Source organism: Plectropomus leopardus, chromosome 23 (assembly GCF_008729295.1).
Source record: "Plectropomus leopardus isolate mb chromosome 23, YSFRI_Pleo_2.0, whole genome shotgun sequence".
In the NCBI taxonomy this organism is placed as follows: Eukaryota; Metazoa; Chordata; class Actinopteri; order Perciformes; family Serranidae; genus Plectropomus; species Plectropomus leopardus.
Window position 1 is genome coordinate 2,080,279 of NC_056485.1, and position 23,989 is coordinate 2,104,267.

Sequence of the window (23,989 nt, forward strand, 5' to 3'; positions counted from 1 at the left end):
TGCCCCCAAAACTAAAAAGAGAAAACCCCATCTAAAAACTCAATTTTTTTAAAAAAGAAAAGAAAATCACAAAAACCTAAAAATTACAACCCCCAAAAAAAACATATATATATATATATATATATATATATATATATATATATATATATATATATATATATATATATATATATATATATGTACACACACACACACACACACACACATATATTTAAAAACACCAAATAAAGGACATACATGTCTATAAAACACACAATTGATTAATCAACTATTATAGATGTACCAGCATAAACGTTTAGGTAGTTTAGTTTATAACAAAACAAAGTATTTTATAAACTCTGTTTCTTTTTTAATGCAAATTAAACCATAAATCCAACTAGTAACTAAAGCATTCAGATGACTGTGGTGAAGTAAAAAGTATATTATATTCCTGTGAGTTGTAGTGGAGTAAAAGTATAAAGAGGCATAGATGTTAATGTTTGCTGTGCACATGTGCAAATGTTCACCTTGTCGGACAAAAACTGACAAAAATCCACAGGATGAAAATGGACTGAACAGTACAGCTTTGCACCACCACTAAATATAGCAGAACACCTACTAACTCCTCCACAGAGTCAAATTTAACATGTATCCAGCAGAAGCAGCCTGTTCCAGCACAAGCCTGCTCACAAGTGTGACGTGGAGACGGACGAGAGCAGGAGCGATTCTTCCTCGCCCACTAGAAATGGGGAAACTGGATGAGTTCCAACTTTTCTTCTATCAGACCACCCACTTAGGCCGACATAAAAGAACACACATGGCACAGTTTTTGTCCTCCACTAGAGGCAGGAGATCAACATTTGGATCCCAGAGACCAAACATTAATTCTGTCACTGAACCTTTAGCCCATCATACTTTGATTCTGCTAACAAGTTAACTCAGCACTGACAAATAAACATCCTCCATCATTGTATTTTGGGGTTTTAAGTGACAACTTGCAGTGCAGATTTATCCCATTGGGGTGTCTCCAGTAGGAGGCGGTCCTCACTGTCCAGCAGCACTGTGTGTTTCTGATAAGGTCTCCCACCAGCACCACTCACACATCAGTTTCACTAATACACACACTAGGCGGGTTTCCATTAACCCTCAATTTGCGAAAAATTAAAATTGCTAATATACAAAACGCGTAATGGAACACATCATGTTTTGCAAAACTGCAATGGAAAGATATATCATGCTCACAAGAATAAGACAGAAAAGTCACAGTGACCTTGAAGCTTGACCTGTGTCTACAAAAAAAATTGAATCAGTTCATTGTTGAGTCCAAGTGAACGTTTGTGCCAAATTTGAAGAAATTCCCCAGAGGTGTTCTTGAGATATCGCGTTCACAGAAATGAGACATACGAGGTCACGATGACCTTGACCTTTAAACCATCAAATTCAGGTCCAAGTGGACGTTTGTGCCAAATTTTAAAAAATGCCCATGACGTGTTGTTGAGATATCAGGTTAACAAGAATGAGACAGAAAATGCAACACTGACCTTGAACTTTGATCACCAAATCTAATCCTTTCATCGTTGAGTCCAAGAAGACGTTTGTGCCAAATTTGAAGAAATTCCCTCAAGATGTACTTGAGAATAGAATTGATGGACAACCTGAAACATAATGCCTCCAGCTAGTATGAAATTATAAAGACATTCTAAAGTATCTTTTAGCAACAATATATTTTAGGATTTTAAAAACTGAATTTGTGTACCATGATAAAATATATATCATCCACTTCAAAAATGAAGAAAAGGAAAAAGCAGAAATAAAATCTATGCTTATCCACAAGTTAATAACGCATCTGTACATCATACAGAATATTTATTGTATGTCCTCAAAATACACAAGAAACCATAAGACAGAACACAGGGTAAGAAAAACCCTTTAAGGTCATTTGGAAAGGGCCCGGCTCTTTACTGGCTAAAGTGTCCTCTGTTACAAATCAAACAAAGGCATCCTGCTTGGAAAATTAATGCTGAGCTTTGATTTAACAACTCAAACACCCACAAAATAAATAAAAGATTTTTTTTCTAACACCCGTAACAGTACCTGTCAGCCAACATTCCCATTGGCTGCCTTTTTTGTGTTAAATTTATCCCAAATATTTCACACATTTCAGAGAAGCAGAGCACAGGAGCTATCTCATTTTCTTCTCAGAGAGAAATTTTGCTCTCCCTGTCATCTTACAGGTCTGTCCTACAAATTAATTTCCTCTGATTCCATTCCAACCTTATGCTGTGGACAAACAGTAGTAGTATCCTAAAGCTGCTGGATCTATTGCGGATGCTTTTGGCAGCTTGCGTTGGCCCTGCAGCAGAGAGTGAGTCAACACAACAAAGCTTTCTGTACGTTGCAGCTGTGAGCAGGTGGCAGGACCCGCTGCAGCACATTATTCCTGGATTTGGTAAAAATGTATTTTTCCATTGTGTCATGAGAACTTTGACCTTATTGATTTGTGCTCAGCTCACTCCAGCAGCCACTCAACTCTTCCTTTATACAGTGTCAGAATATGGGAGGAAAAAACTGCCAGGTGATGTTACACACAGATGAAATGATGAGCTCCAGTTCTTACAGCTCCAAAGCTGATTTTATATGGAGACACTGTGCATACATATTTATGCATTTGGGTTTGGGAGTCATGTTAAACATAAATTCAGTATTAGAAGTATTTTTTTTTAAACATAAGCTTTCTGTGAGAGGACAAAACCAAAATGTGGGGATTTGAAGCCAATAGGCGGGTTTCCATTTAAGATTTGCGCACAACTTAAGCGATATTTTAAACAATGTCGAGATGACTGCGTTTCCACTGAGTGATGTTCTGCTACTTCTCTTCTGACGATAATATTCCAATAAGCATGGTGATGGATGTTCGAATGAGGGATTTCTGTAAAGTGATAGTCCACGATTTCATAGAGGAATTGTGGATTCAAAACATCCAGATGATCCACTCATCTTTTGAGTTATGTGATTCAATAGCTCTTGTAGTTCCTGCTGCATCGTAAGGGAGCCAGTTCCTTTATCATGTGACCTGTAAAAGCATTTTACAGTGATAGTTTTGCAAAATAACACTTTTTTTTTTTCAAAATAGACCCGTTTCCATTAGGCGTATTTTATATTTGCAATTTCAATTTACTCTATTTTAGGGTTAACGGAAACCCGCCTATAATGTAGAATTTGTATGTCATGATACAGTCATGACAAGGTTTGTTTGAGGAAAGAGATGTTTCCAGTGAAAATTGTTTCAGTTGGTGAGAATCACGAGGCGGAGGGAGATAAAAATTGTCTTTTGCTAGGGTCTGTTATGGTTTTGGTCTCAGTATACTTCAATCAACGTGCTGGTTGAACATTCTAAATCACCCTCTCTCTGAAACAGACACTTGACAATCACAGCCACTGCATGCAGCAAGGCCATGTGTGTGCCGCTGCTGTCAAAGAGCAACAACATGAACATCTTAGAGAAGAAATACTTAGAAGTGTATGTTGTTATACCAGCCCAGTTGCCTGGAAAATGTTAGTTTTGTACAATTCTGCAAAGCACGGACACGTTACTTTTGTGCATTTCGACTTAATCATCTGGAGGTGGAGAGGTTGGTGGATGGTGTGACACCTAGTGAGACGGCTGCTGAGCTGCAGACCACAGTTCCAGACCTACAAACAACACAATTGGTTGTTTTTTAACGAGTCATTAGTGCATCTTCCAGTGACTTTCTAGCTACCAAATGTAGGTTGTTTTAAATCCACTGTTGCTGTCTCTCCTGCAGGGATACTACCATGAAAAGTGGTTGTTTGTTTACGTAGATATTGTTGCGTTCCTGCTGGCATAGTTCCACAAAAAGCATGTATTTCAAGCTAAAACGTGATTTTTTTTTTACCATATCCATTTGTTTTCTGAGCTTAAACTTAACCATGCATTCACCACAGCCTTGCTGAAATGTAAAGACATGTAAAGTTTCAATGTATCTGCTACAAAATAACAAATGTAACTCATTCGTGGTTTGCAAAACCGTACAATGCCAACATTTATTCTGGCAACTGCGACTGTTACCACCACACCAGGCAAATTTAGATTCCAATTAGATTTTTATGTGCCAGAAAGTTAGCCCTTTAAATAGATGGAAAGTGTGTAGCAGTAGTAGAAAGTGTGCTGCCATTTTTCCAACAGAATGGAACCTACGTGCAGGGTTTCCCCACACATTCAGTTATGGGTGGCAGCCTGCCACAATTAAAACATCTGCCACCACAAATGGGTTTTATATTTTTGGAGCTGGACAATTTATTAGGAGTACTGTTGAAATACATATATACCGTTCCACACTCCTGGAGTGCAGAGTGTACTCTGGGAACAGACGAAGCAGCAGAATGCCAGGCACAGTAAAAGTGAAACTGAACTGTTCATTCTGCTGTGTTGAAAATGTTTGCTTTCACTTGCAGCAGCTGCTTCTCTCACCCATTAATCTGATCAGCTGCTGCAAGGATCCACAGATCAGTTATCCACCTCAGTTATTCACAAACTGCTGCTGGGGGAAAAAAACCTCATGGAGAGCTCTGCATTCACAGAGGAACTTAAAAATGAAAAACTCAAAATTTAGAGAGGGGGCATAGAATGACCGCCTTCTATTGGTATTTGCATGTGTCTGGTATATTTTCAAAGTAATATATTTGTTAGCAAGAAACTAAATAAGAGCTCAACTGGTCAGAACCCAAAACGATTGTTTAAAAAAAATGGGGCTATGACTGGATGGGTTTTAACATGCCCTAGTTGCAGCCACTTTTTTTTTTTTTTTTTGAAAAATGCTTATTATTTTCCAAACCCATCCCCTCCAGACCTCTGACTGGATTCTCACAAGACTTTGGAGTGCTTCTGCAGGGCTGTTGTTTTATGGACTGGAATATAAATGTATCACCTTCACACCTCCTGTGGCAGTTTTTTGTTCCCACTGAAATTATTCAGTACGACATTTCAATTCAAGTCAGAGACAATCGAGTGTCTTCAGTAATGCTCACACAGATTTAAAGATATGCCTGTTGTGAAGTGCTTCAACAAAGTCTCATTTTGCCATTTTACTTTCTTTTTTTGTTGCCATTTCAAATACACACACACACACACACACACACACACACACACACACACCCACGCACACACACACCTGCAAATGAAATTCAATAAATAAGACTTACAATGTTGTAAGGCAATGCTGACCATGCATTTGTCACAATGAACAACGAATCAAAGAACATACATGGTAACAATATGCACATTCATTAAGAGCAACAAGGTCGCCACTCCCCACTTTGTTTTTTAGAAATCAAGTGACGTGTTGAAGGCTTTCTGGGTGATCTCCTGATCGACAGGGCTCATCCCCAAAACACTCAGCTCCGGTCTGTGCAGTGGGACCGCCTCTTCATTCAGAGAGCCCAGTCCAACCAGCAGGCTGGACACACAGCAACTGGACCCAGCCACAGTGGGGCTTGTGCATTGCATCCAAAGTTCATTCAAGAAAAATCAGACATGTATGCGGGGAAAGAGATCCAGCAGCCAGCTGCTCAGAGCCTCAGGACAGTCCCGAGGTTTCCAGGTAACTCTGGAGTTTTCTCACTGTACTTCTGTCCAAGGAGCAAAGGTCGAAGTCAAATGTAGTGTTTGTGATGTGGAAGTGTCCCGTCTCTTCAATCAGGTTCACAATCTGGCAAACAGACACGACAATAGGTTTTTTATTTCCACAGCCTTATGTAATCAGGACTCTGTGCTGAGGCGTGCACGTGTAAGTCAGATATCTACTCAAACTAATTCACTAATCATTAAGTGATTCACACTGGAAATTGTTTTTTTTTAAGGATACATAAGGTGTCATAGTGAATAAAATAGCATAAAAATAGAGCTTGTTGCCAGTGGAGGATCCCCCATAACCTCCGACAGAAGTCCTAGCTAAGACCCCAATGTCCTAGAATCCTAGAATTGTCCTCAGATGCTAGAAATGTCCAAAAATCCAAGAATCTTCCTAAAATCCTAGAAATGTCCTTAAATCCTAGAAACATGTATTGGCAAGTTGAGTATCCTTGCTTAAGTGACAATAACCACTCAAAGTGAGGATTTTTCGTGGCTCAGAATGCCTTTGTTTGGCGTTAGCGGGACAGGTGGAGTGTTAGGGGGCCCCCCCCATGCCCATGCCTAGAACCGGCCTCGCATGTGATAGTTCATTAAACATGAAACCAAAGACAGAAAATGAAATCACATCAGTGCACAGGGAAGCTCTTTCACTGCAGTAAGTACCCACATTAACATCTCATTTCATCATGTACTGAGCTTTACATAAAAGTACATGAGCAGAAAGTGTAAATGTGAAGGCAGCGGGGGGCTTTTACATCAAACTGCCACAGGGAATCAGGATGTGATGGAAGGACAGGATGTAATCACAATGTTGACACCGAGAATCAGAGCAACTTTGTGGGCAAAAGGGGAACACAAGTTACTAAACTGAGATTAAAAGAGAGTTTTAAATTAGGACTGTCAGCGTTAACGTAATAATCACGATGCGATTTAAGAATGCAATTATCATTTAAATTTTTTAAAATTGTGTTGATCTTCAGCTGAGTTTTAAAGCTACAGTGATGATGCTGGTGTCATGTGAAACTACAAGACCTGAAGAATTCAGTGGTACCAGTGGGGGCTAAATAATGCTCCAAAGTTAGGCTCAATTTTGGTGATGGATAAATGGCATGGTCATTTCCCAGGGGTCCCTTGACTCTGACCTCCAGATATCTGGCCAAAAATGGGTTCTGTGGTACCCATGAGTCTCCCCTTTACACACATGCTGACTATATGCTAGCCCCATGCAGTTTTTTTGCTGTCATTTAATTCCTAATCAAGACAATCTGATAAGAATAGCTTTACCTTGTTAATATGAACTTCATAATGGTCTGAAATGTAAGACAATGGAATTAAAAAATGTGATTAAAAAATGGGAATATACCTGATTAACTGTCGATATTCTGTGATTAATTGCGGTTAAAAAGAATTATTTGTTTGACAGCCCTGGTTTAAATGGAATCTTTTTTGATTTCATGCTACTTTTTATGTTTGGTGCAACAGGATTTGAACTTGATTTCCCATGATTTATTCAGGTTAAACCCTTTAAGACCTAAGAAACTCTGCTCGATTTCTTTTAAAACTAGGGAAGAAAGCAATGAGCAACAGAAGAAGAAATTACCTAAAAATTTGAGAGAAATTGGTGAAAAGTACAAGAAAATAAAGTAAGAATTAGGGAAAAAAAAAGAAAAGAAAAAGACAGAAAAAACAAACAACAGGAATTGGAAAGAGAGCTTTACAAATGATAATAATTGTATAACATAATTCTAAATATGTAATAATGATAAATATAAATAGTTTTTCAATAGTTTTTTTCTTTTTTCCCTAGACATTTTCTCTAGACTTTTTAGAAATAATTTTCCAAATCTACTAATTTCTTGCAATTTGTGGAGCAGTTCTTACCAAGTTGCTCATTGTCTTTTTCCCATTGATTTTGAAAATAATCTCACCAATATGCTCCAGGTTCAAAGGGTCAAATACTTGTGAAAGACGTCTGAAAGCAGCAAAACAAAAGTGATGACGCTCCATGTTTCAAAGGGTTAAAAGGTAATACTTGTGGGTGCAATTCAGCCTTTAAAAGTAACATGGGGGAGGTATTATTGACTTCAGACTTTGTAACCAATGGCTGAATGAGTATTTCTCATATATATGTTAGTGTAGGTTAAACTGTGGGAAAATGACAGTTTTAATGACAGAGCAGATATTAGTCAGACACACCTCTCTCATTACACTCTGGGTGGCATTTTGGCCCGTTAGCTCCCTTTCATTGCTGTTTAGGATTCATTTCTACTGGAAACAGCTACCACACTCATGTTGTGCTGCTGTCTAAAGACATGCCATGTGCATTACAGTGTTCTCTGTGATACAATATGTGGTCCCCGCAGTGTGCAGGAGAGGCTGCGACTTAATCATTTCCATCTCTTGGAGCAGGAAGTGGAGCCAGTTGGTGAACTTGGTTAGATTAACTTGATTACTGTGCGAGTTAAAGCTGTGCACGGGTGGTGCTGTTTTGGATGGGATTTCATGTTCCCTCGGAGCCAGACGCCTCGTTAGGAGAGCGAGGCAGAACTTGGCAACTGCTGGTGGGAAGATCCACCAGTCCGGTCATATGATAGGCCTCCAGAATATAAGTAAGAAACATGCAATCTCTTAGGTGGAGAGAGGTTAACCAAATAATTTATTGCTTCCAGATGAAGCAGCAGATTACAGAGGATCTGTAACAGATCACAGCTCCTCCTCTAATCTAACACAACAATGTAGCTGACTAACAGCACCGGCATGTGCTGATATTCTGCTGACATCAGTGAAAACTGTGGAAGCCACCCAATACACTTTTTTGTTATTTTCACTGGAGCTTGGCAGTTCACTCAAACTTTTTCATGGAAACCAACAAAGCAGGAATGAAACTGATAATATCAAAGTCCAAACTTCGACTGCTATCAGTGTTTTCTTATTGCCAGGGTAGCTTGATATTAAAGATGGGGAGTGTCATTATGTACAGACTATATGTTACATTCACTTAAGGAAATGTCCACCCTAAAGACACTTTTAAATGGCATCTGAAAAAGTTTTGGTCAGGTTATTTTCTTTCATTGGTTACTGGCCAAACATAAACTAAATGTTTTTTCTTAAATTTGTCCTTAAGAAAAGTCAGTGTCTGATTCATGACATGTCCATTGTTCCCACCCGAGTTCTTATCATAAAACCCACCGTCCTTATAAGTTGAAGGCGCCTGTCAGTTGACCCTAATTAGCATAGGTAATGCCCCGAAAACCCCTATACAAGAGCAAGAGACTGCAGGGCCCTGTGCACAATAAGAAACTAAAGATTAGGGTTGTATGTTATATTGAATATTCTCAAGGAACTGCGGCTTGTTCCACGTGATATATAAAATAACTATCGCGTGAACATCAAGTGAAAATTGTCACAGGGTTTTTATAAACCACCGGTGCTTTTGTTCTCTCGCTCTCTGCTGAAGCTCTCTGCCTCTCACAGACACACACACAAAGCAGGGCTTTTGCAGAGCTCCAGACTTTGACTAGTGGCATAGTGTGAGCAGGTGAGGCGTCTGTTTGTATTTGCAGAACTCTGATTGTGCAAAAACATCAACACTTCCAGCCCATGGACTGTAAATAAAGATGGACGACAAGCCTCCACTTAACCCTGCTATGCTGAAGTGAGGTTAAAATATTCTGGATACGAGCGTTGCCATCTTGCGAGTGCGATGTCATTGGGAGCCCACAATCTGTGCAGTAGCGATTTCTGCGGTGGGGGAGTTCCCACTGAAACACCTGTCTGACCAATTGCGAGCAGCTGCCTTGAATGCGAGTGCACAGATTGGCTGTCAACGCTGTCAATCATGGCGGAAAAGCCCTGTTTTTTTTATAACTTAATAACTCAATAAAACCTAGCTTATCATGAAAACAAACACTTGAACAAACACCAGGGAGATGAGAACTACTTTCAGTGACAGAAACTATCTTTGGGAAAAATGTATTTGGCATGTGCTTTGGCTTTTTAGTTCAGCCTATGACCATTCACTAACATGGAGAGGCGGGTCTTAAGACCTGTACTGCAGTCAGACACCAGGGGGCGATCTAGATTGAATAAACTCATTTTGGGGGAGCTGTCATGTTGTCTATCTTTATATACAGTCTATGTTCCAGCCTGAGAGAGCCGGGTCCTTCAAAAGAAAAGCACCATGGGTACCACTTTGATTTATTTAATCATAACAATACTTTTTAAAGTTTAATCTAAAAGTACTTTACTTAACTTCCGTATAACTGTATTTTATTAAATGTTATTATAACAGTAGTGTATTTTACTTTACTATATTTACTGTAGCTACTTTAACTTCATTGTAACTGCAGTTCATTCAGTAATTTTGTATTTTAGTAGTTAACATTAGATTAAAGGACATTTAAAAATATCAAAATATAAATCATGCATTAAAGCCGTATCACCCAGCCCTACTGAAGATGAAGAAAAAAATAAGAGACTTAAGTCAAGAATGCCAAAACCAAAGTCTAAAATTGGAGGATCATCGGACTTCAGGACTGTAACTGTTTGTTTTGTCTATTTTGCAAGTTGAATCTGATTTGGCCGTTCAGTATGAATATTAGACAATATTAATATTAATATTTTTTTTAACATATTAAGTAGACTCAGCTGGACTTTCTCTGTGACAGCAGCATTCACGTAGGACACAGAAAACAAGCTAATGGTGCTAATGACAGGTCACAAATGCGCAACAGACTAGGTGTCAAACAAAAGCCAGAGACTGTATTGTATTCAGTCAGTAAATTCACCACACAGAAGAGAGAAGATAATGTTGTCTCAAGGCCTCACAGTGCAGAGCGTCTCTTCCTCTCTGTGCCGCTGCAGCACCTCAGCTGTAGCTTGTGTCAAACACTATTGCTAAAGTCAAGAGCACTTACTCACTTACTCAAAACAACCCAAGAAGCACACTGCACAGCACACTGACTAGGACACACACAAAAAAAACCCAAATTGTGCAGCATCAGGAGTGCATATAAAATAAAACAAAAATACACATAGGATGCTAAAAATACATGTTAGACAAACACCCGGCCTGCAAACTGCAACTTTGTATATTATGGAATTAGGACTGAGGACAGAGATTAGCGCCACAGTGCTAAGGCCCAAAGTTCATGTTTATAGAAAATCAAAATCAAAAAAGCTACATTAATGGCATACTTGAAGGAGAGCTCCACTAATTTTTCTTATCAAAGTGCTACTGCAGATGTCAAAAAAGTCATTTAAAACCTAATGCTTTTGGCATGTGAGCTACAAGCATGCACAAAGTAATATATGCTAAACATGCTTGTTGCAATATTCCCCTAAAATGCAAGGTAATTTGCTAAGAAAATATTATTTAGAAAAGCAAGTCAGTGAAGCAAATGAGGGCTATGGGAAAAGTAATATATGCCTGGAAACAGTAATATACAACGATGCACTGTAAAACATCACACTCGTGTACTGGAATTATAACTGTTGCATCTCTCAAAGTCAACACTATTTCACACCACTTCATGTATCTTCAGGTCTCAATCTGTCTGTGAGGCCATTTCTTCAGCTCTAACAGCCGTCTCTAGTGTTCTTCCACAGCTTGTGGCAAAAAGCCTCTGAAGCACGGCCGTGTAGAGCTGAAAAGCGTGGTGCATGCAGTGGGTGCCTAGTTGTAAAAATTAAGAGGTGCACGACCAAGCACCATGACAACCTTTAGAGCTTTTGTGTTTGACTTGAAAGGGGTGATTACGTCATTTTCTGCACAAGGGACACTACAGCAGGTATAGCCTTGCAGCAGCATTTCCACAGTGAACTGTGCGAAGGCTGATAAAAGTCTCGGCGTGATGTCACCAAAGACGACAAGTTTAAATAGTAAAAAACAACCACGAAAGTGAGTGCACCTGAACTCTGAAGCTCCTTATCTCTGCTGCAGGCTTTAGGATACATTAGCTGCTACGAGCAGAACACACCTGATCTCCAACCAAACTTCTAGCACTCAACCCTTTAACATCTGGATGGACATCAATTTTCTACTGCTGTATTCTCACACCTTTGACTAAACATCTGAAACCTGTGAAAAAAATTGGTTGGATTGCTTTTAAAAACACGGGGATAAACATAATGAGTGACTAGGCAAGAAATGTCCTGCAAACTTAAAAAGAAATAGTAAAAGGCGACTATCAGTGGATTATTAGATGTCTAAAAAAAGGTCCAGAAAATGACATTGGTAATTCTTATAACTATATATTCAAAATGAGAACATATTTCATTTTTTGAAAGCAATATCTTGATGTCATTTTTTTTTCTTTCAAATTACTAGTAGCTTGTTGCCCTCTTATCATGTTTTAGAAATAAACCATGCCAGTTTGCTCTGGTTTTAAAGGATTAATTGCATTGTGGGTAATGTCTACCAAATTTTGACAAGGATGAAGAAAGTGTGAAACAAAAAGAACAATATCTCTTTGCTCTGTGATTTAGATCTTTTTTTTTTGTTTTTAAATCTCCCCACTGTGAGTTCAGCATGTTACAGTGCAACACTAAAGGCTGAAAATGTGAATGAGGAAGGCTGAGTGAAAAAGGTGCATCATAAAGGAAATGCCAATTATCACACCTTCAGTTCAAGGTGTTCCGCACTGACGATACATCATAGATCATTGTCACATAGACATACACACCTGCTGCAGGATGTGACCTTCTCTTAGTGTCATCAGTCTTTTGTGCAGCTCCACCAGCTCGTCCAGGTAAGCCTGGAAACACAGCAGCATGCTGTTAGCTCGACAGCTTCATATGACGCTTTACCCAGAAACCAGCCCACGCACAAACACACACCCAACCTACATTTCACCTGTTGGTGGTAGAGTCATCCCAGGCTGCAGCATGTCTATCTCTCTCTCTCCTCACACACGCTCGCACACATGAGCGCACGCACACGCGCGCACACACACGACAGAAAGGCAGACTTATGTGCTGCAGCGGTGCGTTCACTGGCAGTAGGAAATAAGTCTATTGCCCACATTTAGTGGGTTGACCCATGTTTGACAAACCCACGTGCATGCGCCTATTTTGGTGTTAAAGGGGTATAACAGACTAGTCCATCTTATCTGATGTGTTTATCAGTAAAGCTGCAGTTACACCTCATGATAATCTGATTCTCCTCGGAGTCAGCGCAGACAGAAAAGCCGCTCCACGGGCACACTGGACGCTGTTGCTGTTGTCGGCATGTTTGATTCTTATTTTTTGTATCCGTTCATAATACACATCTTTTGAGAATCATGTAACAAAAGTAACACTTTTGCTTGATTAGTAACTGTAATGTGATTACTGACTTTAGAACAATTGTAATGTGATTACAGTACAAAGTAAAGCATTACACCCACCAACATTGTTTCGAAATACGCTGGTATGCTTTCATACCATGACACTGTCCAAGACTTGTAGAGGGTCAACTTTTCTTTTTCTTCTCTCTTCTCTCAATGGTACCATGCCACTAGATTATACAACTATACTTTGGTGCTCATGATTTCTGTAACTGAGCCATTGAATTGTGAAGAATCTAACAGAGCTAACAACTAATCATGCTAACCAAAGTTAATCATTTAACATTTCTATTTGCCCTGCAGTGCTAACCTGCTTGGAACTAGTGTTAGGTTGCCTGTAGCTCTGAGTAGGACAGGAGAGCGTCCGACAAGTGCTCGCTGTGAGCTTGTCATCATTGCTTTACCAGTTTTAAACTTTATTGTCTAAATTTGGCAGGAAGAGGTTCAATACTCTGAAAGCCAAAACTTCATTTCAAATCAAACAAAACCCCAAAATGAGCAAAAATTGCAACGTTGACAAAAATCCATGTTTATCTGGAAATGAGCTATTGCAACATCTGACTGCTCAGCACACCACATATATACATCCAGAATATGTTCTTTGGCAGCTTATTGAAGCCATAATATGTTTACACTGAGTGACATGTTCAAACCCAAGACTCTGCTGACTTTGGAAAGTTGGGGAACTCCAGTTGAAAACAGCATGAGGAGTTGCTGCCAAAATCAATCTCCGGGTGTTGCATAAAAGCCAAGCAGCATCAAAGCCGTGTCATACTCTGGTCAGGCTGGATGACATATGTTACTGGCAATATTTCCTCATCTGTTGTTGGCGTGCGGGTTTATAGTGAGAAACTAAAGAGAAAAGCCTTGTGTACCTTGTCACAATCTATGTTTCTGCTCTTGTCCTGCTTGCTCTGCTTGGTGGGACTCTTCACTTCCAGTATCTGACAGAGGACAGAGTAAACACAAGGAGTCAAAGTCCCTCTAGTGACTTGGAGCTAAATATGTTAACACCTTGCTTACCTTTTGGTGAATTAACAAAATACATGATACATACCTGGTTATTAGTAGTCTTTAGTAGGGGCGGGGCTTCATTACGGGATGGGGGAGAGGGCGAGGAGCTGTCACTCTCACTGCCATCACTCAAACTCACCCTGGGTAGTTCATCACAAGACAAAAGACAAAGAACAAAAGCTTCACTACATCAAAATGCATTTGACTCCTTCAGTGAGGCTGCCATGGTTCAAAAAAATCACCACCTCCATAAATGATCAAAGCTATACTTGCAACTTTATATTATGATACAGTTCACTTTCTGGAAACCATTTATACATAACCAGAATTACTGCCTTGCAGCTGTAATGCCTCAGCGCACCAGTCAAGCTGCAGTTACAGTTTACATTAGTGTCAGTGAAAACATGAATGCTTCACAAACATTTTCCCCCCTGCAGCACAGAAGCGCTCTACAATCAGCACAGTTTACAGATCAATGTCACCAATTCAGCATCTGACCGAATGTCTCCTCTTCGGTTCCTGAGAGTCACAGTGAAGCTGACCTTTTAAATATAAAATGTTGTCACTTTATACTGTTAGAAATATGTTTCTACAATATGTTTGTAGAAATATTTTTGTTATTTTAAACACATTTGTTTCAGTTTTAATTTCGATAATTGAGATAATAATGAATGCAAACTCAGAGAGCAAAATCTAGCAAAATCTGAAGTCAAAGTATTAAATATATTGAGCAGCTCATCACCACAGCCTCTGTGTGTGAATGAGTTCCCTCCGACGGGCCTCCGTCTTAAAATCTCATAACCTTAATAAGGATGCACACAGTGTTAGTGAGCAGCAGACTGGCAGCTGGTGATAGTTTAGTGGATCAGGTGATGTCTCATACAGTAAACAGTGTCGCACAACTAGCAGCGCTTAAGACTGTCAGGTTTCACCGCACTTCGCTGGTGTGTGACACAGAGACAGCACAGGAGCAGAGAGCAGCACTCCAAAATGACAGCAAAACATGGTAGAGACTCAGCAGACGTTAATACGTGACTATTTTGGCACATTTACCCCCCAGTGTGGCAGATAAATTCCAAAGATTTACTTGCATTTGGCGTTTGGTGGGTATTTTTTGTCTACCCCACTGACAGTATTTACCATGATTTCAAAGCATGGTAATCACACATGAATTTTACTGCGATTATCATGATAACCGGTAACCATTACAGCCCTAAAGTAAAGCTAGCACATTGTCAGATTTTCACTGCACCATTATTGCGCCAGAGGATGAAAAAAAATGCCTGTGATCTCTATAAAATTTGAAAATAATAATTTTTAAAAAAGTAAAAAAATTATGCTATCTGTCATCTTTAACTTTGTTTGTTGCACATTTTGTCTCATTTTGATGAATGAATTACACTCAAGTACTCCGTGTTGGTAGGTGGAGAGAGAGTCTGTAACTATAACTGTGGTTTGTGGGTTTTGGTTGCACTAATGTTGTGAACCTACTCAAAGCCAACTACTACTGCCTTTATTACTAGTCATACCTCCACTATAATTATACACATATGACTGTTACTGTCATATATAAACTACAATATTTGCATGTAGTGTTACATGCTATCATAAGTTACATTTATTCATTTTTATGTCAATAACTATTGTTATATGTTATGTTATTGTTACTGTTATTGTCGCTGTGCCCCCACTCTCTCCCCCCTCTCTCTTTTTCTTTCCTTGGACAGACGTGCAGTAGATGTTGTGAAGAACAATAAAATTACAGTAGCATATCACTAAATGATACATAGGGTTGTAGGGACAACCTGCTCGACCTCCTGAGCCACAGACGCTCCATTTGTAGGTTCCTGACTGGAGTCTTTTGCACAATGATCAGAAAATCAGAAACTCTGATTCTGCTGCTACTTGTATATATTGCCTCGTACATTACAAATCTCCTGCCTTTTGTACCCACCACATTGCACAAATGTGGATATATAAATATAGTGTATTTATGTATGAACATACATTATGTTTTTTTTTTTTTTTTACTTGTTATTCTTTACTTTCTCTTTGTACTTCTTTGCACTGTGGGCATGGATAGTAACTCACTTTCAATTCCTTTATGTCTAACAAAGATGGCAGAACTGATAATAAAGCTGACTTTCACTTTGACGTTCCAATCGAAGCCCTTTGCAAAACTTGTTTTTGACTGAAACTCCATTATTCTTCTTGTGAAAACTTGCCACAATCCACTCCATCAAGGTTACACAGAAAATCCCAAAACTCCCTCCTAACAGCTCACACAACCGCAACAGTCTAGGTAAAATGGCTGACGTGTCATGAAACACATGTGAGATGCAGAGGCCGATCACCATGTACTGACCTGCGTTGGTGGTGTGTGAGATGTGTGTGTGCTGGTCGCTCCACATCAGAGTCCATGTCGTTGTCATCGTCATCCTCTGAATCTTCGTCGTTGTCATCTGAGTGCAGATCCTGCATGACGGACTGCAGCGGGCCCAGCACTGTGTGAGCGACAGAGAACACCATGACGTTGGCACTGAGGTCTTGAAATCAGCTCAAAACATGCAGTAAGCAGCGGGTCATGCTGTGAGGTGGAGGGATGGTCTGGTGGAGCTTGTGACCTGCACATCCTTTGCAGTTTGATCCTGATTTACACTTTGAAACGTGAGAAATTTGGTTTGATTTCTTTGCCAAACATGGAAAGCAGGCAACTGGCAAGCTCAAAGGAAAAGAAATGTGATATTACAAACAAACTTAACTGTCTGTCTAATGTAACCATTGTTCCCCTACTTGCTCCTTGCTGTTTTCATATTGGTCACTTGTATTGCACTTCGTTTGTCACGTATGTTTTGTGCTGTATGTTTCCATGTTATTTAAAAGATATTAAATATCACTTAAGGAAAAAAAAATTGGGAAAAAAATGAAAGGGCTAAAAAAAAGAGCATAACATTTCTAAAAAGAAAATTAACTGAAATTAGCCAAACAAAAAAAGAGAAAAATAAAAGAACAGAAAAGTGCTCAAATAAAATAAAATAATAAATAAGAATAATAATTTCTGATAATTACTATAATTATCAATATAATTTGTTCTTTAAAATTTACCTTAGTTATTAAATATTCTTCTGGTGATTCTCTCTCCTCTTTTTAGTTAATTGTCAGGTCTTTTTTTTTTGACACCTTTTGGTAACTTTTTGCAATTTGCTAGATATTTCATGCCAAAGTTTCAGACTGCCTTTTTTCCCCTGTTTTTGAGGGAAATCAAACCAATTTACTCGGTGTTCAAAGGTTTTATTGTTGGGAAAGGTGCCTGAATGCAGCACATGAAAATTAATGTCGATCCAGGTTTCAAAGGGTTAAAGCACAGGGTTTCCCACACATTCATTTAGTTGTGGCGGCCTACCAAGATAAAAAATATCTGCCACCATGCAATAATTTTCATATTTTTTGAGCTGGACTGTTCATTAGGTCCACTGTTGGAAAATAAATACTTTTCAGTTATTTACTGCACCACACTATTGGAGCACAAGAGTGTACTGTGGGCACAGATGGAGCAGCAGCATGTCACTGAAAGTTGATGAATTATCTTAACTGCTCATGTCACTGGTAAACAAACTGTAAAAGTTTGACTGAATTATCCCCCGCCCGTGCAGGTTCTCTTGGTTAGGGTATACCCTTTGAGAAAATATAATTATGTGGAAAACGATGAAAGGATAAGGCTTTCGTTTTTCTATGTTTTACTTTAAAACAAACTCCACAAAAAGATCCAAACCATCAACGTGTTCAGTCCATCTCTGACTCTCCTACACTGTCAGGGCCACGGCCCCAAAGCCCTCTGGTTCCTACTGAAGGTGGACATCTTTCAAAAAAATAGACCACAAATGTATCGTTTCATTGGAAAAAAAAGACTTCGTAAAAAAACAGCTGCTCACTGTAGTTTTTGACAAACCTTACTCAAACGGGAAGAAAATTATTGGTGACTTTGCATTTTAACTTTATTTTAATCCTTTGAAACTGGAGCAAATTTTCTTAATAAAGGGAAAAGGCAACAAGCAACTTAACTAATAAAAAATGAATAAATAAATAAAAAAGTTACTAGAAATTACCTGAAAATAAGCACAAAAAAGTAAAAAAAGACAAACCAACAAGAAAAGGACCTAGAAAAAGTACTATTATATATATGAATTTATTCTATATATCTTGTTTATTTTTGTGTCGCATAGAAATATAAAATTATTGTAATTATAAATATAGTCTCTAGACATTTTTCCTATTTTTCAGAAAATGTTCTAAAAACCCTCCCCTCTTTAAAAAAAATTGTTTTTAAGTCAAATTTCTTGAAATTTGTAGGACATGTCTTGTCAAGATGGTCATCGCCTTTTCCCCAATGTTTTCAAAAGAAATCAAACCAATTTTCTCAGGTTTCAAAGGGTCAAATAGCTTGCGAAAGGAATCCGAATGCAGAAAAAAAAAAAGATATTGATTGAGGTTGATTTCACATTTGGTGCTCCAGTGAGTGTTTGTGGCAGCAGCATGGTGTATGTTTGACTGGGTCAAAATAAACTGTAGTGTGTGTGTTTATGGTAATGAAGGAACATGTCACCCCGTGCAACAGAGTGGGTCAGTCGTGTGTTCAACAGGTGAACAGTGGAGGTTACACAGTCTGTTCCCACACTGAGACACGACAGGAGGACATACTGTGGGTACTTGTTACACGTTGCTGGATCAGCGGGGATGGGTGTCTGCAGGGTTGCATCCTGTGCATGATAGAATAATAAAAGACCCTTCTAACATGACTGTAGAGAGATGCATGAGTTTCATGCATAAAGACAAGCTGGAACAATACTGTCCATGCAGATGTGTAAAGGGTGTGGCGGCCTCACAGGAGCTGTTACCTGTGTGGGTGGTGGCAGGAAGAGCCACCCTTTTCCTGATGATGAAGTCCACCACTGCATCCAGAGAAAATTACAAACACACAAGCAGAGGTCACCCCCTTACACTATGTTCAGGCCTAGATGACTTCTGCTACATTTTAAGCTGCTGTTTCTTTAACTGTTTGGACATCATTCTTATCAGTTATGATTAACATTCATTCTATATATTCTCAGATCTAGGGGATGCAGCAGCTACAGATTACAAAGTCAAACAAATTTTAAACATTTGGCTTGATTTCTTTCAAAAACATGGGACGAAGGCAATGAGCAGCAAAAGAAGGAATGACAGAAAAAATAGCAGGAATTAGAAATAACTACAAGAAAATCACATGGAAGGAGTTTAAAAACGGAAAAAGAAAAAACATAACCTGGAAAAGTGCTTAAAAATTATTATAATTCTGTAACATAATTTAAAATATGTAATTATGATAATCATCATAATTCATTTCATTTCATTATTTTTATCGAGTCAATTTCCCATAGCTTTTCAGAAAACTACCTAAAATTACGACAAAAACAAGAAAACAAAGAAAGAAAAAAAAGACAAATCAATCAAGAGAAAAAGTGCTTAAAAATTATAATAATTCTGTAACAGTGTTTTAAATATGTAATTGGAATAATAAGCCAAAACGTTTTTTTTTTTAGCTTTATTCTTTTTTTCCCCTAGCAAAGAAAATTGTCTTAAATTAGTACTAAAAAAATAAAAGAAAGGGAAAAACTTAAGTAAACAGGACTTGGAAAAAGTGCTGAAAAATTATAACAGTTCTGGAACATAATTTTGTATTTATGTAACAGTAATAATCAGCTTTAAATATATAGCACCCTAGCTTGTTAGAACAACCTTAAATTAGTACAAAAAAAGAAAAGAAAAAAAATAAACAAAGCAAACAAGACTTGGGAAAAAATGCTTAAAAATTATAAGAATTTTTCTACTAATTGCTTGCAATTTGTGGAACATTTCCTACCAAGCTTGTTATATCGTTTTCCCCCATGTTTTTAAAAGAAATAGTACCAATATGCTGCAAGTTCAGATGTTTAAATACTTGTGAAAGACGTCAGAAAGCAGATTTCAAAGGGTTAAATAAAGATACTTCTGCACTTTCAAGTCAATGAATGATCCAGAAGGCATAAAGTGAGCAGGTGTTCCATAGTTTCCTATCTTAAATAAAACTGTCTTAGATCTGAGAGTTAACGGGTTAGATAACAAAGCTCTGTTCTGTTTAGGTAGAAAGGAAATCAGTGCCGCTGCACTATAAATTCAGTCTCTAACACTGAGCTTCTTTCAATTCTGCAAAACAAACTAAAATATACCAAAACTACCAGCAGCTCCATGTTAGTTACTAGGGGTGTAACGATGCATCGATCTGCATCAATAAAAAGATTAAATGAGCAACGATCACGTAACATCGTTGCAAAGTGTAAACCGATCCATATCATCCTCTTTCAGGTGCGCCCTTGTTTTGAAAGTCTGTGTCACCGTCACACAGCATCAGGCAGATGATGGGGAGCAGCCAAGAGAAAGATGATGAGGATAACGCTGTTTACACTGGAAAAAATCATCGCTGTGGAAATGTTTTGTTTTCAGAGAAACTGCGAGTCAACAGATGGCGCACGTCATATGTAAACAAAAGCCGCACTAAGGATTCATGACATACCTGCCGGGCCACTTGACTGACTTCTTTCTTACGTTACGTTAGCTGCTCTGTTCAACAATGTTGACTGAAAATCATCTGTGCTGCTCTGTCAGGAGATGCAGGGACTTAAACCAGTGGTGAGTAAAAGAAAGCATAAATAATATTAAACTGGTTAGGTTATGAGTAAAGGAAAAGTCTGCTAGCCACTAAGCTAATTTTTGCAATGTAAAATGCCATAGGCTTATGCTAACAAAGTTAGCATGTTGTGTATGTGGGGGAAATGCGACCTACAAAAGACAGTTGTTTTGTCTATGACCCTTGATAGTTATTATTGAGTTTTGTACTTTAGTGAAAAGATCTTGTTTTAGGAAAAAAGATCATGGTTTGAATTAAAATTAAAACATTTTTTTCAGAAAGCGTTTTCAAACAGAATGAACAGGTTTTAATAATTTCCAATTATGTATATGTTGTTTTCATCTTTTCTGGCCAAATGCAAAGAAAGGGGTGGCAGTTTCTTCTGTAACTGACTGTGTTAAATGAGCAGATAACATCAGCCCATATTGATTGCAGGCGTGGTATCGTGGTAGACTTTGTTATGCCGGCAAATATCGTATTGTTGTCCAAAGTATCGATATAATATTGTATCATGATGAAACCAGTGATTTACACCCCTATTAGCTACATGGGACCATTACACTGATCAATTCTAACTGAGAAAAACAAAATGAGATCAGGTGAAATGAATGCATGTTCCAGATAATTACCTTGTCGTTTGTGGTGTGTGGGAGCAAAGCCTGAACTGGAACTGGAACTGGCTGGACTGGGCTGTTCGGACTGGGAGGGAGAAGAGAAAACAGACTGTGAAAAATAAAATATACATGAAGCAGACTGAAGTTTGATCAATAGTTTTTCACCAACATCAACACAACCCAAGGCTTAAAAAAGAGTTAAAATGGTTTTCACATTCTGTACAGCAGAAGTTTTCATGACTGATAATTGAGCAAGTGATTAAAAACATAAAATAATGAATGGCCAATAGAGCAGACATGAGAGTACAGACATAGATAGAAAATCTACAGCGCTGGGACACGCAGGGTCCAACTTATGAATAAGCAAAATCCAGTGATGGAGTATAGTAGCAAAGTACATTTATTCAAGTACAGTACTCCAGTAAAATTTTTGGCACTTTATTTAAGTGTTTGCATTTCTGCTACTTTAAATTTCACGCAACTTCATTTAATTCAACGTCATACTTCCCCAAAAGAGTGAAAAGTCTGGGACGATGCATATTACAATATTAACACCAAACTCTAACAACGCCACTGATCCCACACCACTGACGCTACTCCACTTTAGCTATTACTACTACTAGCCATACTAGGTATTGCTGTGAAAAAAAGAGGAGTATGATGTCATTATGTTGCCATTATAACCATATGAGTATATGATATGATATGAACTAAACAAGAAATGGCCCAAAAAATGGTAAAAATGTACAAGAAAATTGCATGTAAAAAAACGGAAAACAAAAGTAAAACACAAAAATAAACAAGAAAATGACCTTTAAATAAAGTGCTAAAAATGAAAAATAAATTAAATAAGTTTTTAGATTTTATTTGATATTTTTCTGATAATATTCTAATCTCTCTCTCTCTCTCTCTCTCTCTCTCTGTTTTTTAAAACATTCATTTAATTTTCAGGTTGTTTATTTGGCCCTTTCAATTTTTTTGCAATTTGCTCATTGCCTTTTTCCATGTTTTTTGAAGAGAATGAAACTTTTCTGTGTAGGTTTTCAAGGTTTAAATACTTGTGAAATGTATCTGAATGCAGAACAGGAAAAACTGATATCCATCCAGGTTTCAAAGGGTTAAACAGTCTCAACAGACAGACAGACAGTCTGAACATGGTGAAAAGTAGGGCTGGGTAAAAAAATTGATTCATCAGTGCATTGCAATATGTTTTTTGCCAATTCAATATCGATTCGTGCAGGCAGTATGAGTGCCGCTGGAGTGTGATTGATGTTGTTCAGAGGCCCCACTTGACCCCCAAACAACATCTGTTGCTTATTGATCAAAGTGGCAACAGTGGTGCGAGGTAGCAGTTTGTTAAAATCAGCGCCGACAACATTAAAAGCCGATGTTTGGATACACGAAGTCGATAGTAGTTACGTTGTGTGTGAGTCTCGTGAGTCAGTGTGAAAACACTGCAACAATACGACGAACCTACGTAACCATTTGAGCTGACCAGTCAGATGTTTTGCAACCTGTTGCTAACGCTAAAGCTGTGGATCACACACAAATGCAGGTTGACAGATCCTGCATATGTGTTTAATACTTTTGTTAATTTCTACTCAAGCAAAAATGTGCAATTTGCTGTACTTTAAATTTATTTTAGTGGAGCGCCTCGTGGCTCGGTGGATAGAGTGGGCGCCCCATGTATAGAGGCTATGTCCTCCCCGCAGCAGCCGCTAGTTCGATTCCAATCTCGGCCCTTTTCCTCATGTTGCCCCCTCTCTCTCCCCCTTTCACACGTATACTTTTTGGAACCTTTAGGGGACACCTGCCCAAAAATATATAAGAGTTTTCAAATGTATTTTAGTTTTAATTTTTATCTAATAAAGAGTAATGTAATGGTACAATAAGTTTTGGTGTCAGTTTGTTCTAAATCCATACAGATAATGCATGCTTTATTGAACACATATCAGAAGGTATTCTAATGAATTATCTGGGTATTTCTGACATCAACACACATAACTGAATCGATATCAAAGCAACTGGATCGACATCGAATCGAAATCGAAATCGAATCGAATCGAATCATGACCCAAAGAATTGAAATTGAATTTGATGGTGAGGTACTTGACAATACCCAGCCCTAGTAAAAAGCTCCTTTCAGACGTTCACACACATAGGAGTCCACATCATATACTTTTTGGAACCTTTAGATGTCACCAATACATCAAGCATGTGTGCTCTGTGCAGTGATCCCAGGTGTGCCAAGGTGTGAGATCGGGCAGAGCTCCAAGTGCTCTGCTGAGTCTTTTCTCCACATTCCTGACATTTGTACGTGTGTTTGGCTGAGTCACACATGCTGCCTGCTGACTGTGTTTGGAGACTTTAAGAGAAGAGATGGGAGAATGCCACTGACACAGAGAGTGAGTTCTGAACCACAGCCAAGGTTCAAGGTAGTGTTGCCAATATGGTGAAAATATTTGATTTGTTCGGGCAGTCTTCCTTGTGTTAAGATTCCAACAAACCATATGGACACGCAATCATCAGAGGACCATCATGCCTCATACTGTGATGCCTCTGGATACCTGACTTTGTCCTCATGAGTAACTTTAACACAATGTTGTAAATACACATAACAGTACTGCCAAAAAGAATTTAAATATTCATTTGTACCCACTGTACCTTTTATTTTACTTCTTCAAGCTACACTGAGGTTCTC

General features: G+C 38.4%; 1 protein-coding gene across 2 annotated transcripts in view; it reads right to left on the reverse strand.

Annotated features, from left to right (window-relative positions):
* Positions 1 to 2,919: 2,919 nt before the first annotated feature.
* mllt3 (MLLT3 super elongation complex subunit) overlaps positions 2,920 to 23,989 on the reverse strand; it is a 67,079-nt gene continuing 46,009 nt past the window's right edge. The window contains exons 8-14 of one of the 2 annotated variants that reach the window (XM_042512542.1): positions 21,304 to 21,373; positions 18,867 to 18,920; positions 16,337 to 16,475; positions 14,015 to 14,111; positions 13,833 to 13,901; positions 12,316 to 12,387; positions 2,920 to 5,708 (exon numbers count right to left, since the gene is read on the reverse strand). In XM_042512542.1, coding sequence (XP_042368476.1) covers positions 5,577 to 5,708; positions 12,316 to 12,387; positions 13,833 to 13,901; positions 14,015 to 14,111; positions 16,337 to 16,475; positions 18,867 to 18,920; positions 21,304 to 21,373 — 633 coding nt within the window. In that variant the 3' untranslated portion in view covers positions 2,920 to 5,576. The remainder of the gene's footprint in view (positions 5,709 to 12,315; positions 12,388 to 13,832; positions 13,902 to 14,014; positions 14,112 to 16,336; positions 16,476 to 18,866; positions 18,921 to 21,303; positions 21,374 to 23,989) is intronic. The other variant, XM_042512543.1, reaches the window with a different exon arrangement.